This window comes from Myotis myotis, unplaced genomic scaffold (assembly GCF_014108235.1).
Source record: "Myotis myotis isolate mMyoMyo1 unplaced genomic scaffold, mMyoMyo1.p scaffold_m19_p_5, whole genome shotgun sequence".
Taxonomy (NCBI): Eukaryota; Metazoa; Chordata; class Mammalia; order Chiroptera; family Vespertilionidae; genus Myotis; species Myotis myotis.
The window spans coordinates 88,008,805-88,035,858 of NW_023416357.1; the positions used below are offsets into that span (position 1 = coordinate 88,008,805).

At 38.7% G+C, this 27,054-nt stretch overlaps 1 protein-coding gene across 11 annotated transcripts in view; it reads right to left on the reverse strand.

Moving 5' to 3' along the window:
- RABGEF1 (RAB guanine nucleotide exchange factor 1) overlaps nucleotides 1-27,054 on the reverse strand; it is a 67,444-nt gene that overhangs the window by 11,412 nt on the left and 28,978 nt on the right. For 5 of the 11 annotated variants that reach the window (XM_036309272.1, XM_036309270.1, XM_036309269.1 and 2 more), the window contains 6 exons: nucleotides 24,591-24,757; nucleotides 17,092-17,261; nucleotides 3,917-3,998; nucleotides 2,892-3,024; nucleotides 609-731; nucleotides 400-491 (listed from right to left, as the gene is read on the reverse strand). In XM_036309272.1, the coding sequence (XP_036165165.1) occupies nucleotides 400-491; nucleotides 609-731; nucleotides 2,892-3,024; nucleotides 3,917-3,998; nucleotides 17,092-17,261; nucleotides 24,591-24,757 (767 nt within the window). Of the gene's footprint in view, nucleotides 1-399; nucleotides 492-608; nucleotides 732-2,891; nucleotides 3,025-3,916; nucleotides 3,999-17,091; nucleotides 17,262-24,590; nucleotides 24,758-26,783; nucleotides 26,846-27,054 lie in introns of all 11 variants that reach the window. The other 6 variants (XM_036309275.1, XM_036309271.1, XM_036309274.1 and 3 more) reach the window with 6 other exon arrangements.

The window sequence follows — 27,054 nt, forward strand, 5'->3', positions numbered from 1 at the left end:
ATGTTTCTCTCACTCTATCCCTCTCCCTTCTTCTCTGAAATCAATAAAAATATTTAAAAAAAGAATTAATGCAACTGAGTTTTAAGAAATTTATTCTATCTGTATTTGATCTTAGTTTAGTTCAATACCCAAGAAATGAGAAGCCCCGGTTTTGGAAAGTGAAGGGGAAAAGTAGTTTACCTGCTAATCAGAATGCTTTTAATTCATAAAACTAACACTCCTGGAAATCATGCTTACCACATTCCAATATGTCTTTGGCAGTCTGAATTTTAGAAATACTTTACTATCTTTTTGCTCACTGAAATAAGTATGGGTTTCTAAAACATATGTTAACTTCAAGGGAAAAATATCCAAATATAAAAAATATATACATATATACATAGATAAAGTTTCACTGACCTGTAATTGCTTTCACTACCATATCAGACACTTCAGGAATTTCTTCATTAACAGGGACACAAAGCATCTGAGGTGTAACCCAGTGCAGGGCTCTACAAGAGAGAAAGACAGTAAAAAAAGTTCAAAGAATGGACTTTTTAGCCTGGCCAGTTGGTTAGAGCATTGACCCGAGGACTGAAGGGTCTCAGATTTGATTCCAGTCTACGTACCTTGATTGTAGACTTGATCCCTGACCCTGGTGGGGATGTGTGTAGGAGGCAACCAATCGATGTGTCTTTCTCACAACTATGTTTCTCTCGAGCGCTCTATCTCTCCCCTCCCTTCTAATCTCTCTATAAAAATCAATGGAAAAATATCCTTGGGTGAGGATTAACAAAAAACAAACAGATAAAAACAGAATGAACTGCAGCCATTTATCTTATCATTTCCATCAGTTACAAGAAAATAAGGGACACCATTGATTAATCGGGCAATTCTAGGCCCAACCACATCACCCCTGTACAGATCAGAAGCTCACAGTAACTAGAGTCCTAAAGTGAGGCTTCTCTTCTGCACTAATCATAAGAAAAGCAGAAGACAATTTTACTGGCTGTAACGAGATTATAGTAGGTGTGAAAGCACTAGATATCTGAGAATGAATACTTGTGAAGAACCTGCTGCTCCCTGTCCTGTCCACCACCATTAATGTCCTTGTAGGCTCTGTCCTCAACTTCTGGAGCATATTGGAGCTTGTGTAAGGTCAACAAGCATGTGTCACCTCAGCCTGAATCATTGAGTTCTCCGATCACATAACAGCTTCACTCCAGAGATTCTGTTGCCAATGCCCACCATTTACTTGACTAATGCTCTCACCCTGAATCTCAGTCCAAAGCCCATTTAGGTCTACCTCCTATCTTCCCAAGATCAACTTCTCACTTCTAGTGTGACACCAGAAAGTACTGATCCATCAGTCATCAGCCCAGCCATGGGCAAACTACGGCCCGCGGGCCGGATCCGGCCCGTTTGAAATGAATAAAACTAAAAAAAAAAAAAGGACCGTACCCTTTTATGTAATGATATTGACTTTGAATTTATAGTAGTTCACACAAACACTCCATCCATGCTTTTGTTCCGGCCCTCCGGTCCAGTTTAAGAACCCATTGTGGCCCTCGAGTCAAAAAGTTTGCCCACCCCTGCATCAGCCTCACTATCTGGGAACTCCATTTGACATTCCTTGGCCCCTCTCCTCCAGAAACACCTCATCATGCTCCGTCTTTGTGTGGTTCCCAAATTTGATAGCCTGTTCTCTGTGCTTCGCTGCCACTGGAATGCAGAACACTGAGGCTCATTCTACTGGCCATGAAAGACCGGATGTGCTGCAAAGTATTATCTACCCAGTGCTAGCGGAAAGATGTGATTGGAGGAATGGCTGACTATTGAGCATCCCTGGTAGAAATGAGAAAAAAATGATACCCATCACCTTGATATGGATATTTACAGCTTCCTACCTGACAAGATAGTTAGTACAATGAAATGAGAAAATAATGATATTTCCTCCTTAGAAAATTTGGTTATTTTAAAAAATCAGAAACATCAAAAATGGTTCTTACCTAAAACTGCTGGCATTCAGATGGATAAGCAAAATGGTGCCTTGAGCTCTCTCCTCCTATCAATGTACCATATTCCTTTTCTTTCTGACCCCACAAATAAGCTCATATGCTTATATGCCAAGGATGGCAGGCAGGTACCTTAGCTTGCTCTCAAGGTCTGAAATTCAAAGGCCCTGTTTTCCCACAAGGTGTTCTCCCAACAGCTGGTGGTAAATACAATGGTAAATTAAATCCCTCCTTGTTCAGTTTCGCTTTCCTCAGTTTCAGTTACCCACAGTAACTGTGGTCCAAAAATACTAAGTGGAAAACTCCAGAAATAAATAATTGATAAGTTTTAAATTGCTGTTCTGTGTGACGAAACCTTGCACAGTCCCACTCGAGACGTGAATCATCCCTTTGTCCAGCATATCTACACTGTATACTCTACCTGTCCATTGGTCACTTACTATAGTCACTCAGTAACTGTCTCAGTTATGAGATCGACTGTCACAGTATTGCAGTGGTTGTGTTCAAGTGAACCTTATTTTACTTAATAATGGCCCCAAAGTGCAAGAGTTAGTGATGCTGGTAATTCAAATATGCCAAAGAAAAGCCATAAAGTTCTTCCTTTAATTGAAAAGGTGGAAGTCCTCAACTTAGTAAGATATATTGGGAGAGAGAAAGACTAAATAACTTTTATTACAGTACACTGTAATTCTTCTACTTTATTCGTTGTTGTTAGTCTCTTATGCGCCTAATTTATAAATTAAACTTTATCATAGGTATATGTGTATAGGAGGGAAAAGTATATATAGGGTTCAGCACTATCTGCAGTTTCAGGTGTCCACTTGGGGTCTTAAGAACAAATCCCCTGCAGATAAGGGGGATTACTATACAACAAGACAAAGCAAAACAATCAACTACCTGATCCTCTTTTGAACAGCAAGATCTTTCTTCTCATCATCAGTCGTTTCTGGACAGAACACATACTTATAGAGACGAGTCATGATGTACTTTTCAATCTGATCCATTATCTTCTCAACTCTTTCAGGAGGCACTGAAATATCCAAATAGAAATAAAAGCCCAAGATGAGGATGGGCATGTATAATTAAGAATTATTTTCATAGTACTTTCTACATAGCAGAAAACTAACTTTCTAAAAATACATTAAACACACCCAAAAAGAAAAGTATGAGATGTTACATTGAAAAATACCTTTAAAAAATTTACCTGACTTTTGGGACTGCCTTTTACATAATCCCTACTTCTAACTTAAGCTGTTTTGGCAAGACCTATCAGGTGTTAGGGCTTCCTCACACCCAAGTGGGAAGACTCGGCATGGGTCCCTCCCTATTGCTACATTAGAAAAGCACTTGAAATCCCCAGACTGATGAATGCTAGTAAGACTCACCCTTTCACTTTTCTGAGGTTTACTATAAAACCTCAGAGATCTCTCCAAAGTATATACATGGGGGAGATTTCTCAAATGTACATGTATACTAAGTACATCCTAAAATATAACATCAATGGAAATTAAATTCAAGAAGAATCCCTATAAACCTAAAGTAAATCAGTGGTTCTCAATTTTTCTCCTGCTTTAACCTTCAAGAAATATATAATCATGACCAAATAACTCACCAAGATGGTAATTCTAAAATGGGGGTTTCATTTAGAAGCCTCCCAAAGAGTTTTAATCAGCTCTGCCCAACCCCTAATGAAGTTATTAAACCTTGCTCAATAAATTACCCTATTGCTCTGATTATCTTGGAACAGTACACATGATATTATTCAATGGCACTGCTAAATGTAAGACCAGCTACCAAAATGCTAGAGTTGGGCACACCAGCCAGGCCTTCAGAGAAAGAGAGAAACTGCTAAGAGATCCAGCAGTCTGGCCCTGTGCAACTACCAGCAATCCCTCAATTTGGGCTGGCTAACAAAGTATTACCTTTCCCACGAGTCTGCATTCTTTCAGCCACATTCTGGTAAAAATCCTGAGTGCACTCTGACTGTTCCTCAATGCTTAAATCCTAAAACAAAGGGACAAAGAGGCAGCTTGGTAGCTGAAGAAAGATCAGGAGTAAAACTTTAAATTTTATGTAGTCTCCAAACCCACTCCTTAAACTGGTACCAATCTCAAAAGTACTCACAAATTATATTAACTGTGCAGGGGAGAAAAGCCTATTCATAAATGTTAATTATAACACTCTATAACCTCTCATTTCCTTTTACTATATATACATATTATTAAATGAGTATAATGCATATTTTGATAATTTACATGTATATGTACATTTCTATTTATCTAATCTACTTAACCATTTTTGATGGCTTTATTATATTAACCAATTTTTTAGACCATCCTCTACCACTGTGCACTTGGGTTCCTTCCCCCTTTACACTCATGTATTATAGCTATAAACAATTACATGAAAGCTGTTTCTTTTGGGTTATTTCTTTGTGATACATTTTCAAAAGTGTCACTAATAGTTTCTAAGATAGCTTTGAGTATCTATCACTAGATACAATCCTCAGAAACTGCAATGTAGTCATCAGCCAAGTATGTGTGCTTATTCCTCCATGGCCCCTACAACATTGCGCTTCATTAATTTTTATTTGGTTTTACTGACTTTTAGGTGTAAATACATATATTTATGTCCCACTTTCTTCCAAAGAATATTTGAAGTTTGCATAAAAGATAAACATAGTTCACCACAGCAAACTAGAAGGTGATAAACAAAATAAAAAGGAAGAAAGAAAAACAAAACATGGAGAGAAACAGAAAGTGAGCCAGGAATGACAATACAAAAATGTATTCCTTGAGATACAAAACTTAATCAACAGTCAATCCATAAATTTGTCTTTCAAGTTTCTAGCAATCATCACTAAGATGAAAATAGTCACACAATTAAGAGTCCAACATACAGAAACAAACTAATTTTTTAGGTGAAATTCTGACTCCAAAATTAGAAACTTCTCCCAAGGATTCTCACAAAGATGTCACTGTAGAAAGGCAAACTCCATAGGACTCTCTCTCATAAACTGCCTCTGCACAGGCCCAGGACAACATACAGCAAGGGCTGACAAAGCCCTGGTAAAGCATGCGGACCCTGATGCTCTGGCTTAATTCAGAAAGGATGTCCTGGTTCAGGGGCAGTGACCAAACCTGACTTATCTGCCTTCCGTTCTTTCCTGGTTTGGGCCTTCATTACCTCACCTGTTTAGCTGCTCTCCCCACCTTTCATCTCTCTCGCTTTTCAATCCATCTTTAACATACCACAGTCCAACTGATCATGCTAGATTGTGCCTCAAATCTCCAACAGCTGTCCATCAGACAGATGATGCCTTCAAAAGCTGTCCAAGAAAGTCCCTAATAGTTACTGCCTTTAAGGCTCAGTTCATACCGTATCTCCTCTAAAACGCTCTCATTCCTTTAAAAAAACCCACAAAACTTTGTAGGTCTCACAGCATTTGCAGCACTCTGTGACCACCTTGACAACAGTTCTTTACTGTCTTGATTTGTTATTTATATGAGAGCCATTTGGTTGAATTAGAAATATCTAGTAAGGACTAGGTACTACCCTTAGTAAATTTTATACATTTTGTAATGTTAAGCTTTTATTTATGTTCACCACAATTTCCCACTGTTTCCTTCCACTTTACCTGACTTTAATTTTTCATTGCACAGGTGTTTAAAAGTTAATAGCATTCTTCATTTCACCTGGTTATTAAAAACAATTCTTCAACGGTTCAATTTTAGCTCCTTTCCACAGGTAAAATAAATATCCTAATTTTCTAAGTTGTTTCATGTTTAGCTCTTTTATTTGGCTAGAGTGCAAGGTGAATAGTATGAGACACAAGACCTTAAATAATCTGTATACAAGCTTCCCGTCTTTTTTAGCAGCAATTAGTAAAAAGCAACCCTGTTCTCCTTCGTTTTCCAGTTGTCACATAATTTGCTCCTGACAAACTGAATCCACTTCTGGAATCCTGGTTTATTTCACTGCTTTATATAGTATACTAGAGGCCCGGCACACAAAAATTTGTGCACTCAGGGGGGTCCCTTAGCCTGGCCTATAACCTCTCGCAGTCCAGGAGCCCTCGGGGGATGTCCAAACTGACAGGTTGTTCTGATCTCCCTCTGCGGGAGGCGACTGGCGGGCCAATCAGGGAACAGCGCCAGCCGGCCCTGCCCCGCTTCAGCCCCACTGCCACCACCGCCAGTGGCCTACCTCTGCAGGAGGCAACCGGTGGAGCATTCAGGGGACAACGCCAGTGAGCAGCTGGCCCCGCCCCCAATCACCCCTCCGCCGTAGCCAGTCACCACTGCTCCCCGATCACCGCACCCTCCCTCTGCCCACTGGTACCCGCTTTGGCTGGCGTGGTGCCGCCTCTGTCCCCCACCGAATGGTCATTCCATCATTCGGTCAATGTGCATATTAGGCTTTTATTATATAGGACTAGAGGCCCGGTACATGAAATTCATGTGGGGGGGAGGGGGGGTCCCTCAGCCCGTCCTGCACCCTCTCCAATCCGGGACCCCTCTCGCAATCTGGGACCGCTGGCTCCTAATCGCTCACCTGCCTGCCTGCCCGATTGCTCCTAACCACTCTGCCTGCCGGCCTGATCGCCCCTAACCACTCTCCCCTGCCGGCCTGATCGCCCCTAACCGCCTCTGCCTCAGCCTCTGCCACTGTGGCTTTGTCTGGAAGGACATCCGGAAAATGTCTAGTTGACCTGGTCTAATTAGCATATTACCCTTTTATTAGTATAGATCATAGAGGCCCAGTGCACGAATTCGTGTACAGGTGTGTGTGTGTCGGGGGGGGGACTGCAGGAGGTTGGCCGCTGGCCCCAAGAAGGGAGCTGGCCCTCGACCCCCTTGGAAAAGGGGCGTGTCTGCCACCACCCACCCCCGGGTCCCCATCCCAGTCCAGACCCTAAGGGCCTGGTGGGGTCGGGAGAGGAGGTGATTGTTGCCGGGCCGGGTGCGGAAGGAACGGACACTGAATGCCACCGCCGCCATTGGCGCCCGACCACCGCACAGTTCCCCGCCTCCCCGCCCTCCCCCCTCTTTCCCTCGCAGCCGAGCTGCCACCTCGGCAGGTGGATGGCCCCTGGGGAAGGGAGAGGACAGGAGTGAGACAAACCCTTGTGTCGAAGGCTGACTGCAGCAAGGGAGCTGCTCTGCTATATACAAAACCCCGACCTAGAAGCAGGTCTCTAGGAATGACTTAGCACCAAGGGCCGATGGGGGATGGGGCCGTTGGAGGTTGGCTGTGGGAGGGCACTGACCACCAGAGGGCAGTTCCTGCATTGAGCATCTGCCCCCTGGTGGTCAGTGAGCATCATAGCAACTGATTGACAGGTCATTCCAGTGGTTCCGTCATTAACAGTCGCTTAGGCTATTATATATAGAGATGTGTTGTTGGTTTTTGAACTTTTATCAAATGTTTTATTTTTATTTTTTTCTTTTATTTTTTTTTAATTTTTTTATTGAATAAGTTATTACATATGTGTCCTTATCCCTACGTTACCTCCTATCCCCCCCACTCATGCCTTCACCCCCTGTTGTCCATGTCCATTGGTTAGGCCTATATGCTTGCATATAAGTCCTTTGGTTGATCTCTACCCATTACCCCCACCCTCCCCTACCTTCCCTCCGAGGCCCGACGGTCCGATTGATGCCTCTCCATCTCTGGATCTGTTTTTGTTCATCAGTTTATGTTGTTCACTATATTCCACAAATGAGTGAGATCATGTGGTATTTATCCTTCTCTGACTGGCTTATTTCACTTAGCATAATGCTCTCCAGTTCCATCCATGCTGTTGCAAATGGTAAGAACTCCTTCTTTGTTACTGCAGCATAGTGTTCCATTCTGTAGATGTGCCACAGTTTTTTAATCCACTCACCTACTGATGGGCACTTAGGCTGTTTCCAAATCTTAGCTATGGTGAATTGTGCTACTATGAACACAAGGGTGCATATATCCTTTCTAATTGGTGTTTCTAGTTTCTTGGTGTATATTCCTAGAAGTGGGATCACTGGGTCAAATGGGAGTTTCATTTTCAGTTTTTTGAGGAAACTCCATACTGTTCTCCACAGTGGCTGCACCAGTCTGCATTCCCACCAGCAGTGCAGGAGGGTTCCTTTTTCTCCACATCCTTGCCAGCACTTGTCATTTGTTGATTTGTTGATGATAGCCTTTCTGACAGGTGTGAGATAGTACCGCATTGTCGTTTTGATTTGCACCTCCCGGATGATTAGTGACTTTGAGCATGTTTTCATATGTCTCTTGGCCTTCCTTCTGTCTTCTTTTGAAAAGTTTCTATTTAGGTCCATTGCCCATTTTTTGATTGGGTTGTTTATCTTCCTTTTGTTTAGTTGTATGAGTTCCCTGTAAATGTTGGAGATTAAACCCTTATCGGTGATAACATTGGCAAATATGTTCTCCCATGCAGTGGGCATTCTTGTTGTTTTGTTGATAATTTCTTTTGCTGTGCAGAAGCTTTTTATTTTGATGTAGTCCCATTTGTTTAATTTCTCTTTAGTTTCCATTGCCCTAGGAGCAGTAACAGTGAAGAAATTGCTTCAGCATATGTCTGCTATTTTGCTGCCTGTGGATTCCTCTAGTATTTTTATGGTTTCTCGTCTTATGTTTAAGTCCTTTATCCATTTGGAGTTTATTTTTGTGAATGGTGTAAGTTGGTGGTCTAGTTTCATTTTTTTGCATCTATCTGTCCAATTTTCCCAACACCATTTATTGAAGAGACTGTCTTAACTCCATTGTATGTTCATGCCTCCTTTGTCGAATATTAATTGTGCATAGTGGTTTGGGTCGATTTCTGGGTTCTCTATTCTATTCCATTGATCTATATGTCTGTTCTTGTGCCAGTACCAGGCTGTTTTGAGAAGAGTGGCTTTGTAACACAGCTTTATTTCTGGTATTGAGATCCCACCTACTTTATTCCTCTTTCTCAGGATTGCTGCAGCTATTCGGGATCTTTTTTTATTCGGTTCCATTGTTAACGGTCGCTTAGGCTTTTATATAGAGAGATGTTTTTTAACATCAAAATCACATATAGTTGTGGAGGCTCAAACTAGTGAAGGTTAATTAAATACATAATTTTCCCAATTGTTCTACATTTTGATTCTGAAAAGAAAGCTGGCTTTGCCCATTTCTTATTTATTTACATTTTAAAAATATATTTTATTGATTTTTTACAGAAAGGAAGGGAGAGGGATAGAGAATTAGAAACATCAATGAGAGAGAAACATCGATCAGCTGTCTCCTGCACACCCCCTACTGGGGATGTGCCCGCAACCAAGGTATATGCCCTTGACCGCCATCGAACCTGGGACCCTTCAGTCTGCAGGCCGACGATCTATCCACTGAGCCAAACCAATCAGGGCTGCCCATTTCTTATTTAAAAAACATTTAGCCAAAACTGGTCTGGCTCAGTGGATAGAGCGTTGGCCTGCGGACTGAAAGGTCCCAGGTTCGATTCCGGTCAAGGGCATGTACCTTGGTTGCGGGCACATCCCCAGTGGGGGATGTGTAGGAGGCAGCTGATTGATGTTTCTCTCTCATCGATGTTTCTAGCTCTCTATCTCTCTCCCTTCCTCTCTGTAAAATATCAATAAAATATATTTTTAAAAAAACACTTAAAAATCATATAAAGTTCATTTTAGAATATATTTTGACGCTTGCAAAATTTAGAAACCTCCTCTCCAAAATCCTTGCATTGTACCCCCAAAGATTACATGGTATACTTGCTCCCTTGTTTTTCTAGAATAAACAATATAACATTGTAATTTAAATGATATCGTAAGTGTTCATATTAACCTGAAAAATATTTGTAAATTTATTTTTCTCGGCTAGAGCCCAGGTACAATCCTTAATCTTTTAATTCATTGAATAAACCTCTAACTTTCTATATTAGATGTTATTAACATTTAATTTTATTTATTGCTATTGTCTTTAAAATTGGTATTTTTAAAGAATGCGCTAGGTTTTTTGTCACTGGAATGTTGTATTGTAACTGAATTTTGTGGACTTTTATATCGCCATATTGCCAAATTTATACCTCTATTAGTATTCCGTTTTTCCTTGGATTTTCCTGACAAATTTTCCTGAATATCCTGAATATTATATTTCTATCTATTCTAAAAACATTTATTACATTATTAGAATTCACACAATTGCTTATACTGTATAAGCAATAACACGAAAGATTAATAAAATGCTCAGAAAGCATTCAGTTTCAATAGGAGGACAATACAAATAATTATCTTCTACTGTATGATAAATATAAGCCTGAAGGATAAAATGTCATAGGACATACAGTAAATCTCTCACTTCTTTTTCTTATTCTATCTCCACCAATCACCTTGAAACAGATAGGGTGGTAGCAGCAGCAAATACTTTTGTTTTATACTAATACCCATATGAGATGGTCATGAGGAAGGTTGTTTCCTTTATGCTCTGTTGTGTGAAATCAAGCAGACCCATCTTCGTACAAAACTTGATTCCAGAAAAATATATCCATGGACAAGACAAGTTTAGGTCTACTGAAAACATTTCTTCAAAGAACTAGTTTTAATATTATGCTTGGACTTCCAGGTGGATAGTCATAGCAGCAGCTATATGAAGTGCATGTCCATAAGAACATATTTACAATTTCTAAATATAAATTCTAAACTCATGCCCATTATAAAAGATCCTTTTCTCTAACATAACACACTGCATTCACAGGCATTGCCCTGTGGGAATTGATACTCAAGGAATTGGTACAAATGCTGATTCACTCTGGCTTACTACTGTTATAAACTGGCCTTTATTTCTGACCCAAGACACTTATGTCTTCTGCCAGTATCCATGAAACTATGGCAGGCTAATTTGTTAACATGCAAGTAAGGTAAATCTCAGATCCTTCACAGTTCTTGTGAAAGGGCTAAATGATAGATTTGTGTTGGTTAATTCTTTCAGGTTCTATAAAATTCCAAAGGTTTTTTTCATATTTTCCTAAGAAAAAAACACTTATAGTGTAAATCCTTAAGCATTAAGTATTCTCTAAACATGGCCTGGGATCATCTTTTCTATAAAGTCTGTATAAAGTCATTTTACTTTTTTTCCCTAAAACTGTTTTTTCTTTGTAGTTTAAAAAGTTTTGACAAGTGGCCCTGGCCGGGTGGCTTAGTTGGCTGGGCATCATCCTGTACATCAAAAAGTTGTAAGTTTGATTCCTGGTCGGGGGTAGTACAGGAGGCAACTGATTGATGTTTCCTAATCACAATGACGTTTCTCTCTCTCTCCTACCTCCTTTCCTCTCTTAAAAAAAATTACTTTTTCTATAAAAACATATCCTTGGTTGAGGATTTTTTAAAAATTGAAAAAAAAATGTTTGACAAGTGGATATATTCCTTTGAATATTAATACTGAGAGGTTCTCTGTATACATTTCTTAGTTGTCTAGTTGAAGCCTTTTTTTTTTTAAAATATATTTTATTGATTTTTTACAGAGAGGAAGGGAGAGAGATAGTGAGTCAGAAACATCAATGAGAGAGAAACATCGATCAGCCGCCTCCTGCACATCCCCCACCGGGGATGTGCCCGCAACCCAGGTACATGCCCTTGACCGGAATCGAACCTGGGACCTTTCAGTCCGCAGGCCAACGCTCTATCCACTGAGCCAAACCGGTTTCGGCTGAAGTCTTTTTTTATTCACCTCCAGTTTTGAAAATCTATTTCTGTAATTATGTTTTCTGTATATTTTATCTAGAACTCCCCATCTACAGAAATTGGATCTCTGTGATCATTTTCTGAATTCATTAACTGTTGCACTACAGTTAACTGTTTTTAATGAATTTAGGTTTTTAGTTTTGATGTCCATATTTTCTGTATGGCTGGTTTCTGCTGCCTCCAATAATGTGTGATCTTACACGTCCTTGGATCGTGCCACACTTGGACCTAATTGAAGCTTGGTTCTTACAGTAAGATTCTTATAGTTATTTTGTAATAAGAAGAAGTTTAGCCGAAACCGGTTTGGCTCAGTGGATAGAGCGTCAGCCTGCGGACTGAGAGGTCCCGGGTTCGATTCCGGTCAAGGGCATGTACCTGGGTTGCAGGCACAGGATGTGCAAGAGGCAGCTGATCAATGTTTCTAACTCTATCTCTCTCCCTACCTCTCTGTGAAAAATCAATAAAATATATTTTAAAAAAAAAAGAAGAAGAAGTTTAAAAAACTAAACCTTGTAAATTCTCCTTAGCTTTTTCTTCATACACCATCTCCCCTGCCCCCAACCCTCTGGCCATTTCTATAATTTAAAATCTTGCTATGGTGACTTTTAAAAAAAAGAAAAATAGCTGATTATAACTGTGTGTTCAACCTGAATGGATTGTATATTAATGATGTAGCTGCCTGTCTCATTTACAATAGAAATATATCTTACTTTAAAGAATATGAAAAGGGGTTACAAGACAATACATATCTTAATATTAAGTATCTAATAAGATTAAGCAAAAAGGACTATGGACGGAGAAACTAAGATGGCGGCATAGATAAACACCGGGAAATTGCTGCTTCCCACAACAATCGATAAATGCATCAAAAACACAAGGTGGACATCATCCAGAACTACAGGAGGGCTGGCTGAGTGTAAATTCTACAACTAGAAGGAAAGAAAAGCACACTGCGAGCGGGAGGAGCTGCGGAGGTGGAGTGCAGAGGTACGGGGGCTCGCGCGCGGAAAGGGTCTGGCACCTGAGGACGCGTCTGTCTTTTTGAATCCGGAGGGAGACACAAGCTCCCGACGGCTCTGAAATCTGGTTCCGGGAAGTCTCTGGGGACCCAGGACTCATACGGGGAGATACTGGACTGTCTGGCAGCTGGCGAGCTTGAGAGCGGCTTTCCCTCAGAGGTGCTTGCAGCCATTGCCGGGACACTGGGACTCGCGACTCCTTAGGGCAGGGCTGAGGCTCCGCCATAGCTGCTTTTTCCGCCCTTTGATTTCTTGAGACCCCGCCCCGCCCAGGCTGCGGCAGAGGCTTTTGCATATGAATGCCCCGGCCATTTGCAACCTGTAATTACCTAACCGCAGCCGGGCCAGATAGACCCAGAGCTTCCAAGAGAAGGCCCAAGGCCCCACAGCGGCTTGCATTCCTACACAGCTGAGCATCATCAGGGCACTTCCAAACTCCAAAAAAAAGGAAGGGGAATCTGCAGTTCTCTTCGTAGTTCCTGCTGTGTAACCTCAGGCAGAGGCTAAATTAGCACCTCCTTGGATCCAAGAGCCACTGTACCCAGTGGTCAGAGGGGAACCATCCAGATCACAACTCCTCAGATCCATAAGGGACACACTCAGGGTGCAGTCTCAGTGACCACCAAAACCCCACTGAAGCAAGTCTTGCCCCAGAAGGGTGTCTCCAGCACAGAAGTTCTCCCACTGCAGACACAGCTGATTCTCGCTGCCAATTGCCCTGGAGGTCAATTCCTCCCAGTGATCCTACAACAACCAAGGCATAGCTACAACAAGACTGTGCACAAAGCCCACGAGGGGGTGCACCAAGAGTGTCCACCTCAGGTAACTGGGGAGGCTGAGCCACTGGGCCCTACAGGACACCTAGCACACAAAGCCACTCTATCAACACAGGGAAGCAGCCAAAATGCGGAGACAAAGAAACAGGTCACAAATGGCAGAAATGGAGGAAAGCAAACGACTGGATATAGAGTTCAAGGCCACGTTTATAAGGTTTTTCAAGAATTTTATGGAAACCGCAGATAAATTTAATGAGTCCCTCAATAAGTATAGTGAGACCATGGAGGACATGAAAAAGGACCAACTAGAAATTAAGCATACACTGACTGAAATAAAGAATAATATATGGAGATCCAACAGCAGACAAGAGGATCCCAAGAATCAAGTCAAAGATTTGAAATACAAAGAAACAAAAAATACCCAACTGAAAAAGAAAAAAGAAAAGAGATTCCAAAAATATGAAGATAGTGTAAGGAGCCTCTGGGACAACTTCAAGCGTACCAACATCAGAATTATAGGGGTACCAGAAGAAGAGAGAGGGCAAGATATTGAAAACCTATTTGAAGAAATAATGACAGAAAACTTCCCCCACCTGGTGAAAGAAATAGACTTCCAAGTCCAGGAAGCACAGAGAACCCCAAACAAAAGGAATCCAAAGAGGACCACACCAAGACACATCATAATTAAAATGCCAAGAGCAAAAGACAAAGAGAGAATCTTAAAAGCAGCAAGAGAAAGACAGTCAGTTACCTACAAGGGAGTACCCATACGACTGTCAGCTGATTTCTCAACAGAAACCATGCAGGCCAGAAGGGAGTGGCAAGAAATATTCAAAGTGATGAATAGCATGAACCTGCAACCAAGATTACTTTATCCAGCAAAGCTATCATTCAGAATAGAAGGTCAGAGAAAGAGCTTCACGGATAAGAAAAAGCTAAAGGAGTTCATCACCACCAAACCAGCATTATATGAAATGCTGAAAGGTATTCTTTAAGAAGAGGAAGAAGAAAAAGGAACTCTTACCATTTGCCACAGCATGGATGGAACTGGAGAGCAGATAAATACCACATGATCTCACTCATTTGTGGAATATAATGAACAACATAAACTGATGAACAAGGACTGATCCAGAGACGGAGAGGCATTGGATTGGACTGTCGGGCTTTGGAGGGAGGGTAGGGGAGGGTGGGGGTAAGGGGGAAAGATCAACCAAAGGACTTACATGCAGGCATATAGGCCTAACCAATGGACACGGACAACGGGGGGGGGGGGGGGGGGAGAGGGTAACGTGGGGACAAGGACACATATGTAATATCTTAATCAATAAAAATATATTTAATAAAAAAAAAAAGATTAAGCAAAAAGAAAAAAAGGGGAAAATAAATCAGTCTTAGCAAATGATAGTATCTGTTGAACAGAAAAGCATTACATTTCAATAATGCAGTGTTATGTAAATAAAATTTTAGCCAAATTCCCTTTTTGGAATGAGAAAAATTCTTTTTAAGTCTAAATGCAGGTAAAGTACTTACTTATTGATAAAGATAAAATGGCTGAAAAATTTTAACATAATTCTGAAAATATGTATTTTATTTTCTAGACTTGACCCATATGCAGAAAAGGCTGCTCATCACGGGCATACACTAAGGTTGGAGAAAACAGGAATAAAGTTAAAAAAAAAAAAAAGATGTAGGTAAGAATGGTTCAGTGTTCTGAAACTCACACATTTGAAGAATAATATTGTGGGGGTGCAGTAGGAAGAATTATCAATGAATGGCAACGAGGCAGTTCCAAACAGATAAGACTGTATTTTCATGAGTAGATCATAAGAATAAGAAGACTAGAAAGTTTAGTTGGGGATCATAACATAAACTTCAGATTTTTAAGCAGTTTTGATAAATTGAGTACCTCTCAGAGGGCACATGCGCTGTGATATATTTCATTATATCACAGGAACTATCCCCAGTTGTACTCAATCAAATTCTCTCAAGAAATTTATAATTAAATGATTTGAAGCTAGTTAGATAAGGTTGCTTCATGCAGGTGTAAAAACTGTTTTATTTATTTGAAACATTAACTTGCAGCTAAAGACTAGAAGGGCTTCCCCTTTAGTTTAACAAACATCTGTTCGGTATCAGGTATGTGCCAGGTACCATGCTAGATGCTGAGCATACATGCATACGACTCGGCCACTTCAACATGAAACAGTGCTGGTGTAGAAATGAAAACTAGGTTGTACAGTGGTTCTTCAACAAGGAGGACTCTGAGGCCATATTCAGGTCTCTAATATCAATTAGTGGTGCCTTGAAAACAATTAAGTATGGCAGTATCTATACCTGTTAATTACCTCTTTACTTCAGTATATTGAGTCAAAAGTCAACTAAATTATTACAGAAAAAGGGAACATTACACTTCTGAGCAAAAGAAAAAGAAACAAATCTGAGCTCAGCAGTTTTTAAAAATATAGTGCTATGTGCTATGTGTACTATATAGTATATATGCCAATACAGTATATATAGCAAGTAAATATTTCATATGGGCTAAAGAATAAATAACTACAAAACTTTAGTTTTTACTTCTGATAAAAGTGAAAGTTGTATATCACATGATATCTGAATTTTTCATATTAAAGAAGTCTATCATTACTTCTAACTCAAAATGTAAATGATATCTTGCTTGCTTTATTTAACTCTCACTATTTGCTTGCAAACACTTTCGGGTGGAAACAGAAGCCTGTTTATTTATTTTCAGTGTGAGTGCACACCAAAAGAAAACCAAGAAAGAAAGCTTATTTTCTCCTGTACTAACTGAATTCAATATTTAGAAAATATTTTGACAAGAGCTAATTCTAAGTTTAATGGGTGAGCATAAACTTAGAGGTATGTTTATGGGATGAGGTCTGTTAGAAACACATTAATCACTCTTTACAAAATGAGCCCCTTTATAGGTGGTCTTATGAATTATTGTAACTGACATTATCAGTTAGAAATTACAGGTTAAAGACACACATGTGAAACACACAAGTACAGGTTCTGACACTGGCAGAACCTAGCTGTTAGCCTTGGACAAGTGACTTATTCTCTCTGGCTCTCAACTTTCCCATCTATAAAAAGGACTAAAATCAGATAATTGCTAAGGTCACTTTCAACATCTAAATTCTAGCTTTCCCTTCTCTACTTTAGCAAGGAGAGGAAAATTTAAAATCAAAATACAAAAAACAAAAACAAAAATACCCTAAGATGGTTGCTACTGGTCTAACAATTATTACTTACAAGCTCAAGGTCTACTAACTATGGTAGTTTATACTGTTTACAAGGTACAGTTAGGAAGGCTTAGTACTAAAGTATACTATAAAAGTGTCTTGGATGTCACACTTTCCACGTAAAGATGATCTAAATGCCACTGAGTTGCAGTGGAAAAGTACTAGCCTGGGAGTCAGGTTTTCACTTTATTCAGTGTCATTTCTTAGGTAACTTAATATCTCTGGGTCTTGATTTTCTCAGGTATAAAATGACAAAGTTGCACTAAATTATCTCAAAGACCCTTCCTCAAACCAAAACTGTTTCTAAGTAGTCATTCTCAACCTACCCTTTTGTAATGCATTGCTTCCAAAAACATCTTGGTCTGCTTATAGATTTCTTGGCCTGTCTTGTGGAAGGTCTTGAGAAATTCTATGAACTCTTTAGACACTCTATCCGTTTCAATGCTGGTTTGCCGGTTTATGGAAGGACTGGGAGCTTTTGCTTCCTGAATTTCTGCTGGGAAAATTAAAAATAAGTTTCATTACACAGAAGAGCCATGCATGGAATTACTTAAAGTATCTAATTTAAGATTATTTAAATGACGCTTAATCAAAGTTAAACTTGACTTTAAATTATTTTATGTTTAAATATTTGGGCAACTTTCCTTAAAGTAAGCTAAATTTATTTTATGAGTAAAAATACAAATAGAAAAAAACCTATATAATGTAAAAGATATCCCTATTCCAACAAAAGTTGCTTTATTTTTATTTTCTTGGCCAAAATATATCATGCTTTGATCTATATATTTAATCATTAATACTAACATGGCACCACTGTCTTGAACAACTTTCTCAGGTTTGCATGAGTTTATAAAACTAATTAAGTGAAATAATCAGAAGTAAAAAAATTTAGATAACTTATAAAATATTAGACAACCTTTCCAAATCCATTTTACTTGCCAAAAAGGCAAAAGGCTAATTTGTTTATGTGGAGATTAACAATTATTTATCCAACATTCGGTTTTCAAGTCAGACTGCTCAAAGTAAAAGAATGCATTAAAGTAGCATAATGATCATGACAGAGCATACAGCTAAGAGGCAAGGGAAGCAAATAAAACACTGTTTAATGAATTGGCCACATACTCTTTTTCTCTTCAATAAATACACTAAAGCCCTAGCCGGTCTGGCTCAGTAGATAGAGCGTCAGCCTGCAAACTGAAAGTTCAATTCCAGTCAAGGGCATATGCCTAGGTTGTGGGCATAATCCCCAGTGGGGGACTTGCAGGAGGCAGCCAATCCATGATTCTCTCTCATCATGGATGTTTCTATTTCTCTCCCCCTCTTCCTTCCTCTCTGAAATCAATAAAAATGCATTTTTAAAAAAACACCACAAAAGTATTAAATAAATACATATATACATACATACATACATACACTAAAAGGAAAATGGGACAGTCATGGAACAGAGGTAAGGGAGATGTAAGAGTAAGCACTCTCAGAAAGTATGAACTATCATTTAGTCTCCTATCACATTCTAAACCTCCTACTTTTGAACTGCGCTAATTCAATACCTATAAGGAATTAGGTACCTTATACATCCATACTTCCCTTTTAACACAAAAAGAAAGATAATTAAAAAGAAAAATAATCTTTTTAAGATATTAAAAATCAACCTATTACATGTTTTCTTAGAGTAATTTCTTATAATCTTATTTTTTGAACTTTAGTATCTAATAGACATTTTAATGAAGTTGAAATAAAGTTTTTACAAATATATTTTTTTATTGATTTGAGAGAAAAAGGGAAAGGGAGAGACATAGAAACATCAATGATCAATGAGAATCATTGATAGGCTGCCTCCTACATGCCCCCTACTGGGGATTGAGCCTACAACCTGGGCATGTGCCCTTGACTGGAATCAAACCTGGGACCTTTCAGTCCACAGGCCAACACTCTATCCACTAAACCAAACTGGTTAGGACAAAATAAAGTTTTAATAAAGGCATTATTTCTATTAGATTGCCTGGTTTATTCAAGTGAAACAAACACATATAGATTACCTAAAAATATACACTATTACCTGTAACAAATTAATCACTCCACATTTCAATTATTACATAACTGGTTATTAAATGTATTACTTAATTACTTGACTTATGCTCTAATTAAAGTAAAAACACCTCCTCCCAAACTGTACTATTAAGTAGTTAGCAGAAGAAAACTGCACTTCATAGTTATCTTCCCAAAACAAGTATTTGCCTAGTTTTTAAATTATCAGGTGCTAACTATGATTCAAAATGTAGAAGCCATTAAAGAATTCAATCACATTAAAAGAAAAATAAAGGAAAAAAGCACACAAAAAATATTGTATATGTGACTAGAAACACATCAGTCAGAAGTCGGACAACAAACTGGGAAAAAATGTTTGTATGTTACATCACAAAGGGCTACTCTCCCTAATGTAAAAGGACTCCTATAAAGAAGAAAAAAAAATTGAACAGTTTAATATGAAATGGGTAAAGAATACTAACTATTCACAAAAAGGAAACATAAATCGATCTTAAACAGGAAATATGTTCAATCTCACTCCTGTTAACAAATATGCAAATTAATACTACTATGAGATGCCATTTAAAAAAGTAATAAATTAGACAAAAATTTGAAGTTTGATGTTGATGAGGATATGGGGGAAGGCACTCATGAAGGTGGGAATGTAAAATGATATAACTGCAATGAAGTGCAATTTGGTAATAATCATCAAAATTAAAAATACATTTATCCTATGACCAAACAATTCCATTTTTCAGAAATTTTCTGATATAATTGCATATGTAAAAAATAAAGTATGTATAAGGCTACTCATGTTAGCACAATACTGCAACTGTACAAAATGGTGACTTAAGGGATTACATAAATTATTTAATCCACAAAATGGAATATTGTGTAATTTTAAAACAAAAAAGTATGCCTTTATGTAGTGATAAAAGGAAGAAGTTCTTAAATGTATTGCTAAGTTTATTTATTTAAAAAATATTTTTATTGATTTCAGAGAGGGAGAGGGAGAGATAGAAACATCAATGATGAGAGGGAATCATTGATTGGCTGCCTCCTGCATGACCCCTACTGGGGATTGAGTCCACAACCCTAGCATGTGCCCTTGACCAGAATTGAACCCAGGACCCTTCAGTCCACAGGCCGACGCTCTATCCATTGAGCCAAACCTGCGAGGGCTGTATTGCTAAGTTTAAAAATGAGGATATATATGTAGTGCTATCTTTTATGCAAATTAGGGAAATTGGGATAAAGATATATGTATTTATAAATGAAAACAAAAGAAACTGAGAATCACACATTCATTTAGTGGTCATGTACACTAGTCTTTTTTAAAAAAACAACAACAACAAATGTATTTTTATTGATTTCAGAGAGGAAGGGAGAGGGAGAATGACAGAAACATCAATGAGAGAGAATCATTCATTGGCTGCCTCCTGCATGGCCCACGCTGGGGATTAAGCCTGCAACCTGGGCATGTGCCCTGACTGGGAATTAAACTGTGACCTCCTGGTTCATAGGTTGACGCTCAACCACTGAACCATAACGGCCGGGCACTAGTCTTCTTTAATCTGGAAATGCTCCCAACCTTCCATTGTTTTTCAAGACATTCACAATTTAGAAACATAGAGGCCAGTTATTTCATTGAATGCCCCTCAGTTCCGGTTTCTCTGCTGTTTCCTCATGACTGCATTCAGGTTATAAATTTTCAGCTTATGCTATGCTCTTTTCAAAGTATCATTATCTGGAAGCACATAATGTCTACCTTCCCCCTAGTTACATAGTTACCATTTCTCTATTTGTAATTAATAATAAGTTATGGGAGTTCATTTGAGACCACGTTCTTAACTTGTTCCTCAGGAAACTCTCTCCTCTCAACCCAGATGATGAAACTTGCCTAAATCAATCCTTACTATGACAACTGTGAAATAGTGATTTTTCTATCTCCATCATCCTTTTCATATTGATTAGTTAACATTCTTTGGTAAAGAAGAACATTCTCTTCTCCTTTATTGAATTATTTATCTATTTTATTAGTTGGCTGGACTAATGGATTATTATTTTATTCAATAAGTTACACTCCATTGATTGTCCTTATTTATTCTGATACTCCAGTTTGGCCAGTGGGAACCCATTCAAGCTCGTTTCTGGGTCTTTGCCATGTCCCCAACATTTTTGGGGGTCCTCTTTCCCTGTTCCAGCCCTGGAATCGGTCACTTCTCAAAGGAACCATAGTTCAGTTTAGTGAAGAACAGTATTAGAATCTAATAACTAGGTGGAAGACTAGTATTTTAATTCTAGGAGCTTTTAGATTAATTTGTAAACTGTTTACAAGTTTTTACTTAGGGTGACAACATCTATTTGAGCTCTTAAAAAGTGGGAATTTTTAAATGTATGAGCAAGTATTTCCACTTGGCCAACCCACTATAAATTACTCTGTAAGCTTTAGCTCACTCAACCTTACTTTGGAGATTAGAAAACTCTATGTAAACTCTCTAAGCTTTTACAGTCAACCATCTCATGCTTGTTAAAATAGTCTTCAAATCTTTAGAAGGTTATTTGTGTTCTGTTTATTACCAAGCTGCCCTGGCTTAACAGCTTTCTTTTGTGCTACCAAAGAAGTAAAATATCAAGAGCAAGGGCATCATGTATTAATGAAGTAAAATAAAGAACACAAAACACAAAAGGTCTATCTTCGTTTAGACTCAATAAATTAAAACTCATTTAGAATAGGCTAACCTCACCTACATGCAAAGGCCAAAAAATCAGTCTAAAATGCTAAGTCCATCTAGCAAAGTTACATAAGCTTGTGGAAAAAAAAGATCCAACAGCATCCTCTTTATACACATTAATTTTTTCAATACTTTGAGGTCTTTTCCCCCCATATGCTTTCTATAAACAAACAATAAAAATAACTAAAGATAAAAAATCAAAGTAAAAACATATCATTCTAAAAGAAAAAATAATAAAAAATATTCCGTATAAAAGTTTTCTTTTTAAATTTATTTTTTGTTAATCCTCACCTGAGAATATTTTTCCATTGATTTTTAGAGAGAGTGGAAGGGAGCAGGAGAGATAGAGAGAAACATTAATGTGAGAGAGAGACATTGATTGGTTGCCTCCTGCATGCGCCCTGACTAGGGCAGGGAATTGAGCCTGCAACTGAAACACATGCCCTTGATCAGAATAAAATCTGGGACCCTTCAGTCCAAGGGCCGACACTCTATCCATTGAGGCAAACTGGAGAGGGCCATGTAAAGGTTTTTAAAATAAAAATAACTTGGAATTGTTTCTTTTAAAGTACCAATCTTCTTTCTATACTATGATGCACATTGTCAGTAGCTCTTAGAACATTTTTCTAAAACTGTCAAGATGGTCAGTGAATGCACATGATTATTATGCACTTCAGTAATAGAAACCTCATCAAATGTCTATACATATAGGTAAAGATATAGGTAAACACACACACACACACACACACGAATTCAAGGAAAAACACTAAGCCAGGAGTTAGGAGACCTGAGCTGTAATACATCAACTCATATAACTTTGGGTAAATTAGATAACTTTTATGAGCTTCATGTCATTTGTAAAATGAGGCAGGTTAGAGTTAATAGTTTTATAATTTCTGTATTATTTCATCTGCTGTCATATGCCATTTCATTATCTATCATCCTATATCAGTGATGGCGAACCTTTTGTGCTCGGCATGTCAGCATTTTGAAAAACCCTAACTTAACTCTGGTGCCGTGTCACATATAGAAATTTTTTGATATTTGCAACCATAGTAAAACAAAGATGCATATTTTTGATATTTATTTTATATATTTAAATGCCATTTAACAAAGAAAAATCAACCCAAAAAATGAGTTCGCGTGTCACCTCTGACACGCGTGTCATAGGTTCGCCATCACTGTCCTATATAATAAAAAGGTCACATGCAAATAGACCCTACCAGAATGACCAGTCACTATGAGGCACACTGACCACCTCTCGGTCCCTTTCCCAGGCCAGCAGTCTCCAATCACCCAATGGCGAACGGGGAGGCAGGGGTGGGTGGCGGGGGACGCAGGTGGTGCCAGGCCACGGCCCCCACCCCACCAGCTGCCCCACATACAGAGGGCAACCTGCTGCGGGGGCGAGGCTGGCGAGCGGGCGGAATGGCCGATCTCTCAGTTCCTCCCCCTGGCCGGCAGGCTTCGATCACCCAATGGCGAATGGGGAACTGTGGGTGGGTGGCGGCGGGAGGCAGGACCAGCTGCAGGCAGCTGGGGAAGATGGCCCTAATCACAGGCCAGGCCTAGGGACCATACCCATGCACAAATTTTGTGCACTGGACCTCTAGTAAATTCATAAGATTAGTGAGACTTTTCCCAAAGCAGGAAACAGAATTTAAGCTAACTAGGAAAGAATGGCTTTGATCAATGCCCTTGAGTTCTCTACTAGCAGAGACTATTCTCTCAGAAAAACAACATTTATTGGTTTTAAAATAATTAACACTTACTGTAGACTTACAATGTATGTCAGGTACTGTGCTAAACTCTTTACACACATCAATTCATTTAACCTAAAGACATGCCTATGGTAAGTATTACTGTCCTTCAGAACTGACAGGCTTAAAGAGATTAGCTTGCTCTGAGTCACACAGCCAGTAAACCCCAAAGCTGAGACTCAAACCAGGATGACTCCGAAGTTTATGTTTTTAACCACCTTACTATACTACCTCCTAATAAATAAATCATGAGCCAAATATATTCTTAATTTAATCTCCAGCAGGTATTGACTATTCTCCAAATTAATCATGTGAACTAAAAGATTATTTAAAGATTTGTTTTTCTGGTTATAAGCAACCTTTCCTTTAATACAACTAAACAAGAGTCATTAAATCCAAGACCAGCAAAGATCTTAAGGAGTGATGTTATTCATTCCCCTGCCTTTAGGCAGGCCAAAAAACCTCATCCCAAATACCCCAAGTTGAGGGGCTGAGAATGAGACAGGGTTCCCAAGAAAAGAGCTCTTCTGACTGCATCAGTGTTAGTTCCCATGCTTCCTCACTATTCCAAATTCACTGCACAACGGTTACCAATATAAATGTTCAGAGACCAAGTCCTAACAGCAGACATTCTCTCTTGCTTCCTGCTAGACTGCTCACTGCTAGAACAAGTGTGACTTTAGCGATAATCCTGTTGCTGGTTTATGGCATTTTAAGAAGAAGGATGAATAAGGTCAAGTATATACACATCCAGACACTAGAAAATGCATACTATGGGTTATGTTCACCAATCTAAAAGCCCAAAGTGAGTCTTTTTGTATATGTTCTCCATATATTTCCTCAATACTGTCTCTCAGATAAGCTCTCAGAAAACTTCCTTTTTAGATGACTTCAAGCCTAGAAACAGCCATTTCTGATAAGACATGAATGGTAGGGACAACATGTAAAGGAGAATAAACCAGAATCCAAAAATTAAAGGCACAAAAAAATAGAACATCCAAAAAGACAGCCATTTAGATGGGCATGAATTTTATAAAGAAAATTATATATTTCATTTCTCTTTATTTCTCCTAGAGTAAATAAACAAGCTTCTCTAAAAAAAACAAAAAGCAACCAAAGAGATTTTTTGTTTCATATATTGCCTGACCCTCAAACCCAATTTCATATGTCACCTGACCCTCAAATCTGAGTTCATGGTCTCTAAAAGCTTTTACAGAAATTAAAAGGCTGAGCCTACATGTATGTGGATCTATTCTGTACTTCATTTGGGCACAGAAGAAAAAAAGAAAATCAGAAAATTACCTTTCTTTGATCCAACCCTGGAAGAAGCACTGAAGAACTTCTTCACTGTGGTAACCTTGCGAGTCTTCTCATTGGTTTTCTTTTCTTCAAACTTGGAAAATGTGAGGGACTGAGCCCCTTGGCTGGTCTGACTGCTGGCAAAGGCCTCTTCCTCCTCCCGCTGTAGTCTGTAATTTAAGAGAGGATTAATGACCCAGATATTCTCCAAGTTTTTCTTGTATCTAAAGGTTATTACTCAATGAATTGAGGAGGATCTAAAATTTTTAGAACTAGAGGTCAAATGCACCAAATAATAGGTCTGGAGTTTCTGACATGAAACTATCCTACATACTACTATAGACTTTAAAAGAGACTTTCTCCACAGATCATGTTCATTCAGCAACTGTACAAGGGTTACATAAAAGGAAGTCCAGTCCTTTTCCCTAATAAGCTCAAGGTCAAAAAGAAGAAAAAGATAAGTAAATAATTACAATATAATGTAACAGCTCCTATAGTAGAGAGTAAAACACAAGTGCTATGAGAACACAGGAAAGAACAACTAAATCTGCTGGAGGAGTCCAAGAAGGTTTCACAATGGTGACATTTAGGTATGTCTTAAAGGATGAATAAGATTCCACCAAGTCAAAAGGCATTCTGGGAAGAAGGAGCTACAAATGTGAAGGCATAAGGTTCGTGTTACAAACCAAGTCCAGTGTAATCAGAGCACCGATGGTATGGTGAATATGAGGCTTATTTGTGTATAGGCACCAGACGGTAAGAAACTTTGGCTGCGGACCCACTATCATCCTGGATTTCACTATGTGGTGGGAAACCAAAAAGACTGTAAATCCAGTAAGTTACCATGATCAGATCTGTACTTAGAAAGATACTACAGGCAGTTGTGTGACAATGGGAGGGGCAGAGAGACTAGAGACAGGGACAATAATTAAGAATATATTAAAAATATTTAAGTGAGAGAAAATAGGACCTAGAAAACAGAAGAGGGTGAAATTAAAAAGACTTCTCTAAGCTCAAAAAAGTAGAACTTGCACAACTAGTTGTAGATAGTGTGAAAGATGAAGGAGAAATTAAGAATACGCCAATGTTTTTTAGCCAACTGAATTAATGGTAATGTCATTAACTGATTCAGAAAGAGGTTAGGAAAAAATGTTGAAAATGGGGATTAGAGTAAACAAAAGCACTAATTCTGGCCTTAGAACTGCTGAATTTGAGGTATTTATAATAAATCTCAAAAGCTATCTATAGAACAATGGTTCTCAAAGTGTGATTCCTCAGATAGTAGCATCAGCATCACTTAGGAACTTGTCATAAATGCAAATTTTCAGGCCTCACTCCCAACCTAATAAATTCAGAGACTCTGGGAATGAGGTCCAGCAATCATTGTTTTTACAAGATTTCCATCGAGGCGATTCCCATGCCTGTAAGAAACCTCAAGGGAGATAACAATTGAAAGGAGTAAGAAATAGCAACAAAATCACAGGGAGAGGTGGTTAATCTGAGAATGGAATAGAGATACATCTTTCTCTGAAACAAAATAGAAGGTAATATAGATATTAGTACATTTGGCAGTGAAGAGGGGAGAAAGCTAAGAGCATTCATGTTTAGTATCCTCTACTTCTTCCTGAAATAGATCAGCTACTGAGAATATCAGGAATGCAGTGAGAAACCTGAAGGAATAGTTAATGTTCTCTATATATTTTTTCTCTCTTTGATTGACCATGGAGTCACCGAAAGCGGTGAGTGTACTTTTTAATTCTGTGCATTCACCACAGATGTTAGAAAAGTGGTCACTCAAATGTGGCTAATTGGATATAAAACTAGCAAAAGTGGTCAGAGTTCAGCTTGACTTTCTTTTACTGAGAAGTTTCAGTTTCAAGGATGCTCTGGCAAAGGATTAACATTATTCGTGGCATTTTATTAGTTCCTATGCTCACCAGCTATGCCATCCTTTAATTTTTATCATAATCATATTTCTGGATAATACAAACTTCTCAAATAATACTTCTGTCCTACAAACACCATTTCGGAAAAGGTAAATTTTCATAATTCAAGAACTACAAATCTGTTGATTTGTATATACTACGTGTTTGTGATGTGCCAGATGCCATGCTGGATATAACAAAAAATGGGGGGAAACAATGCTTGACGAGAGCCATGTGCCAAGTCCTGTGCTAAGGACATTATAAATATTACCTCATTTAGCCTCCACCATGAAGTATGTTTACCTCCATTCTTCTACTCCCAACTGTTATTCTCTGTATTAGGAAACATACACACCTCAAACACAAAATACTTAAATGGTAAGACAAAATGAAGGCACTGAAAGCTATTCATTAAATGTTGACTGAGAAGAAGAGGGGAACATTTTTTTCACTTAATATTAGGCTGATCTGCTGATAGCTCAAGACAGAAGAGAAAAAATGTATTCTGAAAATAACAGTACTATGTATCCAGTTATATCACT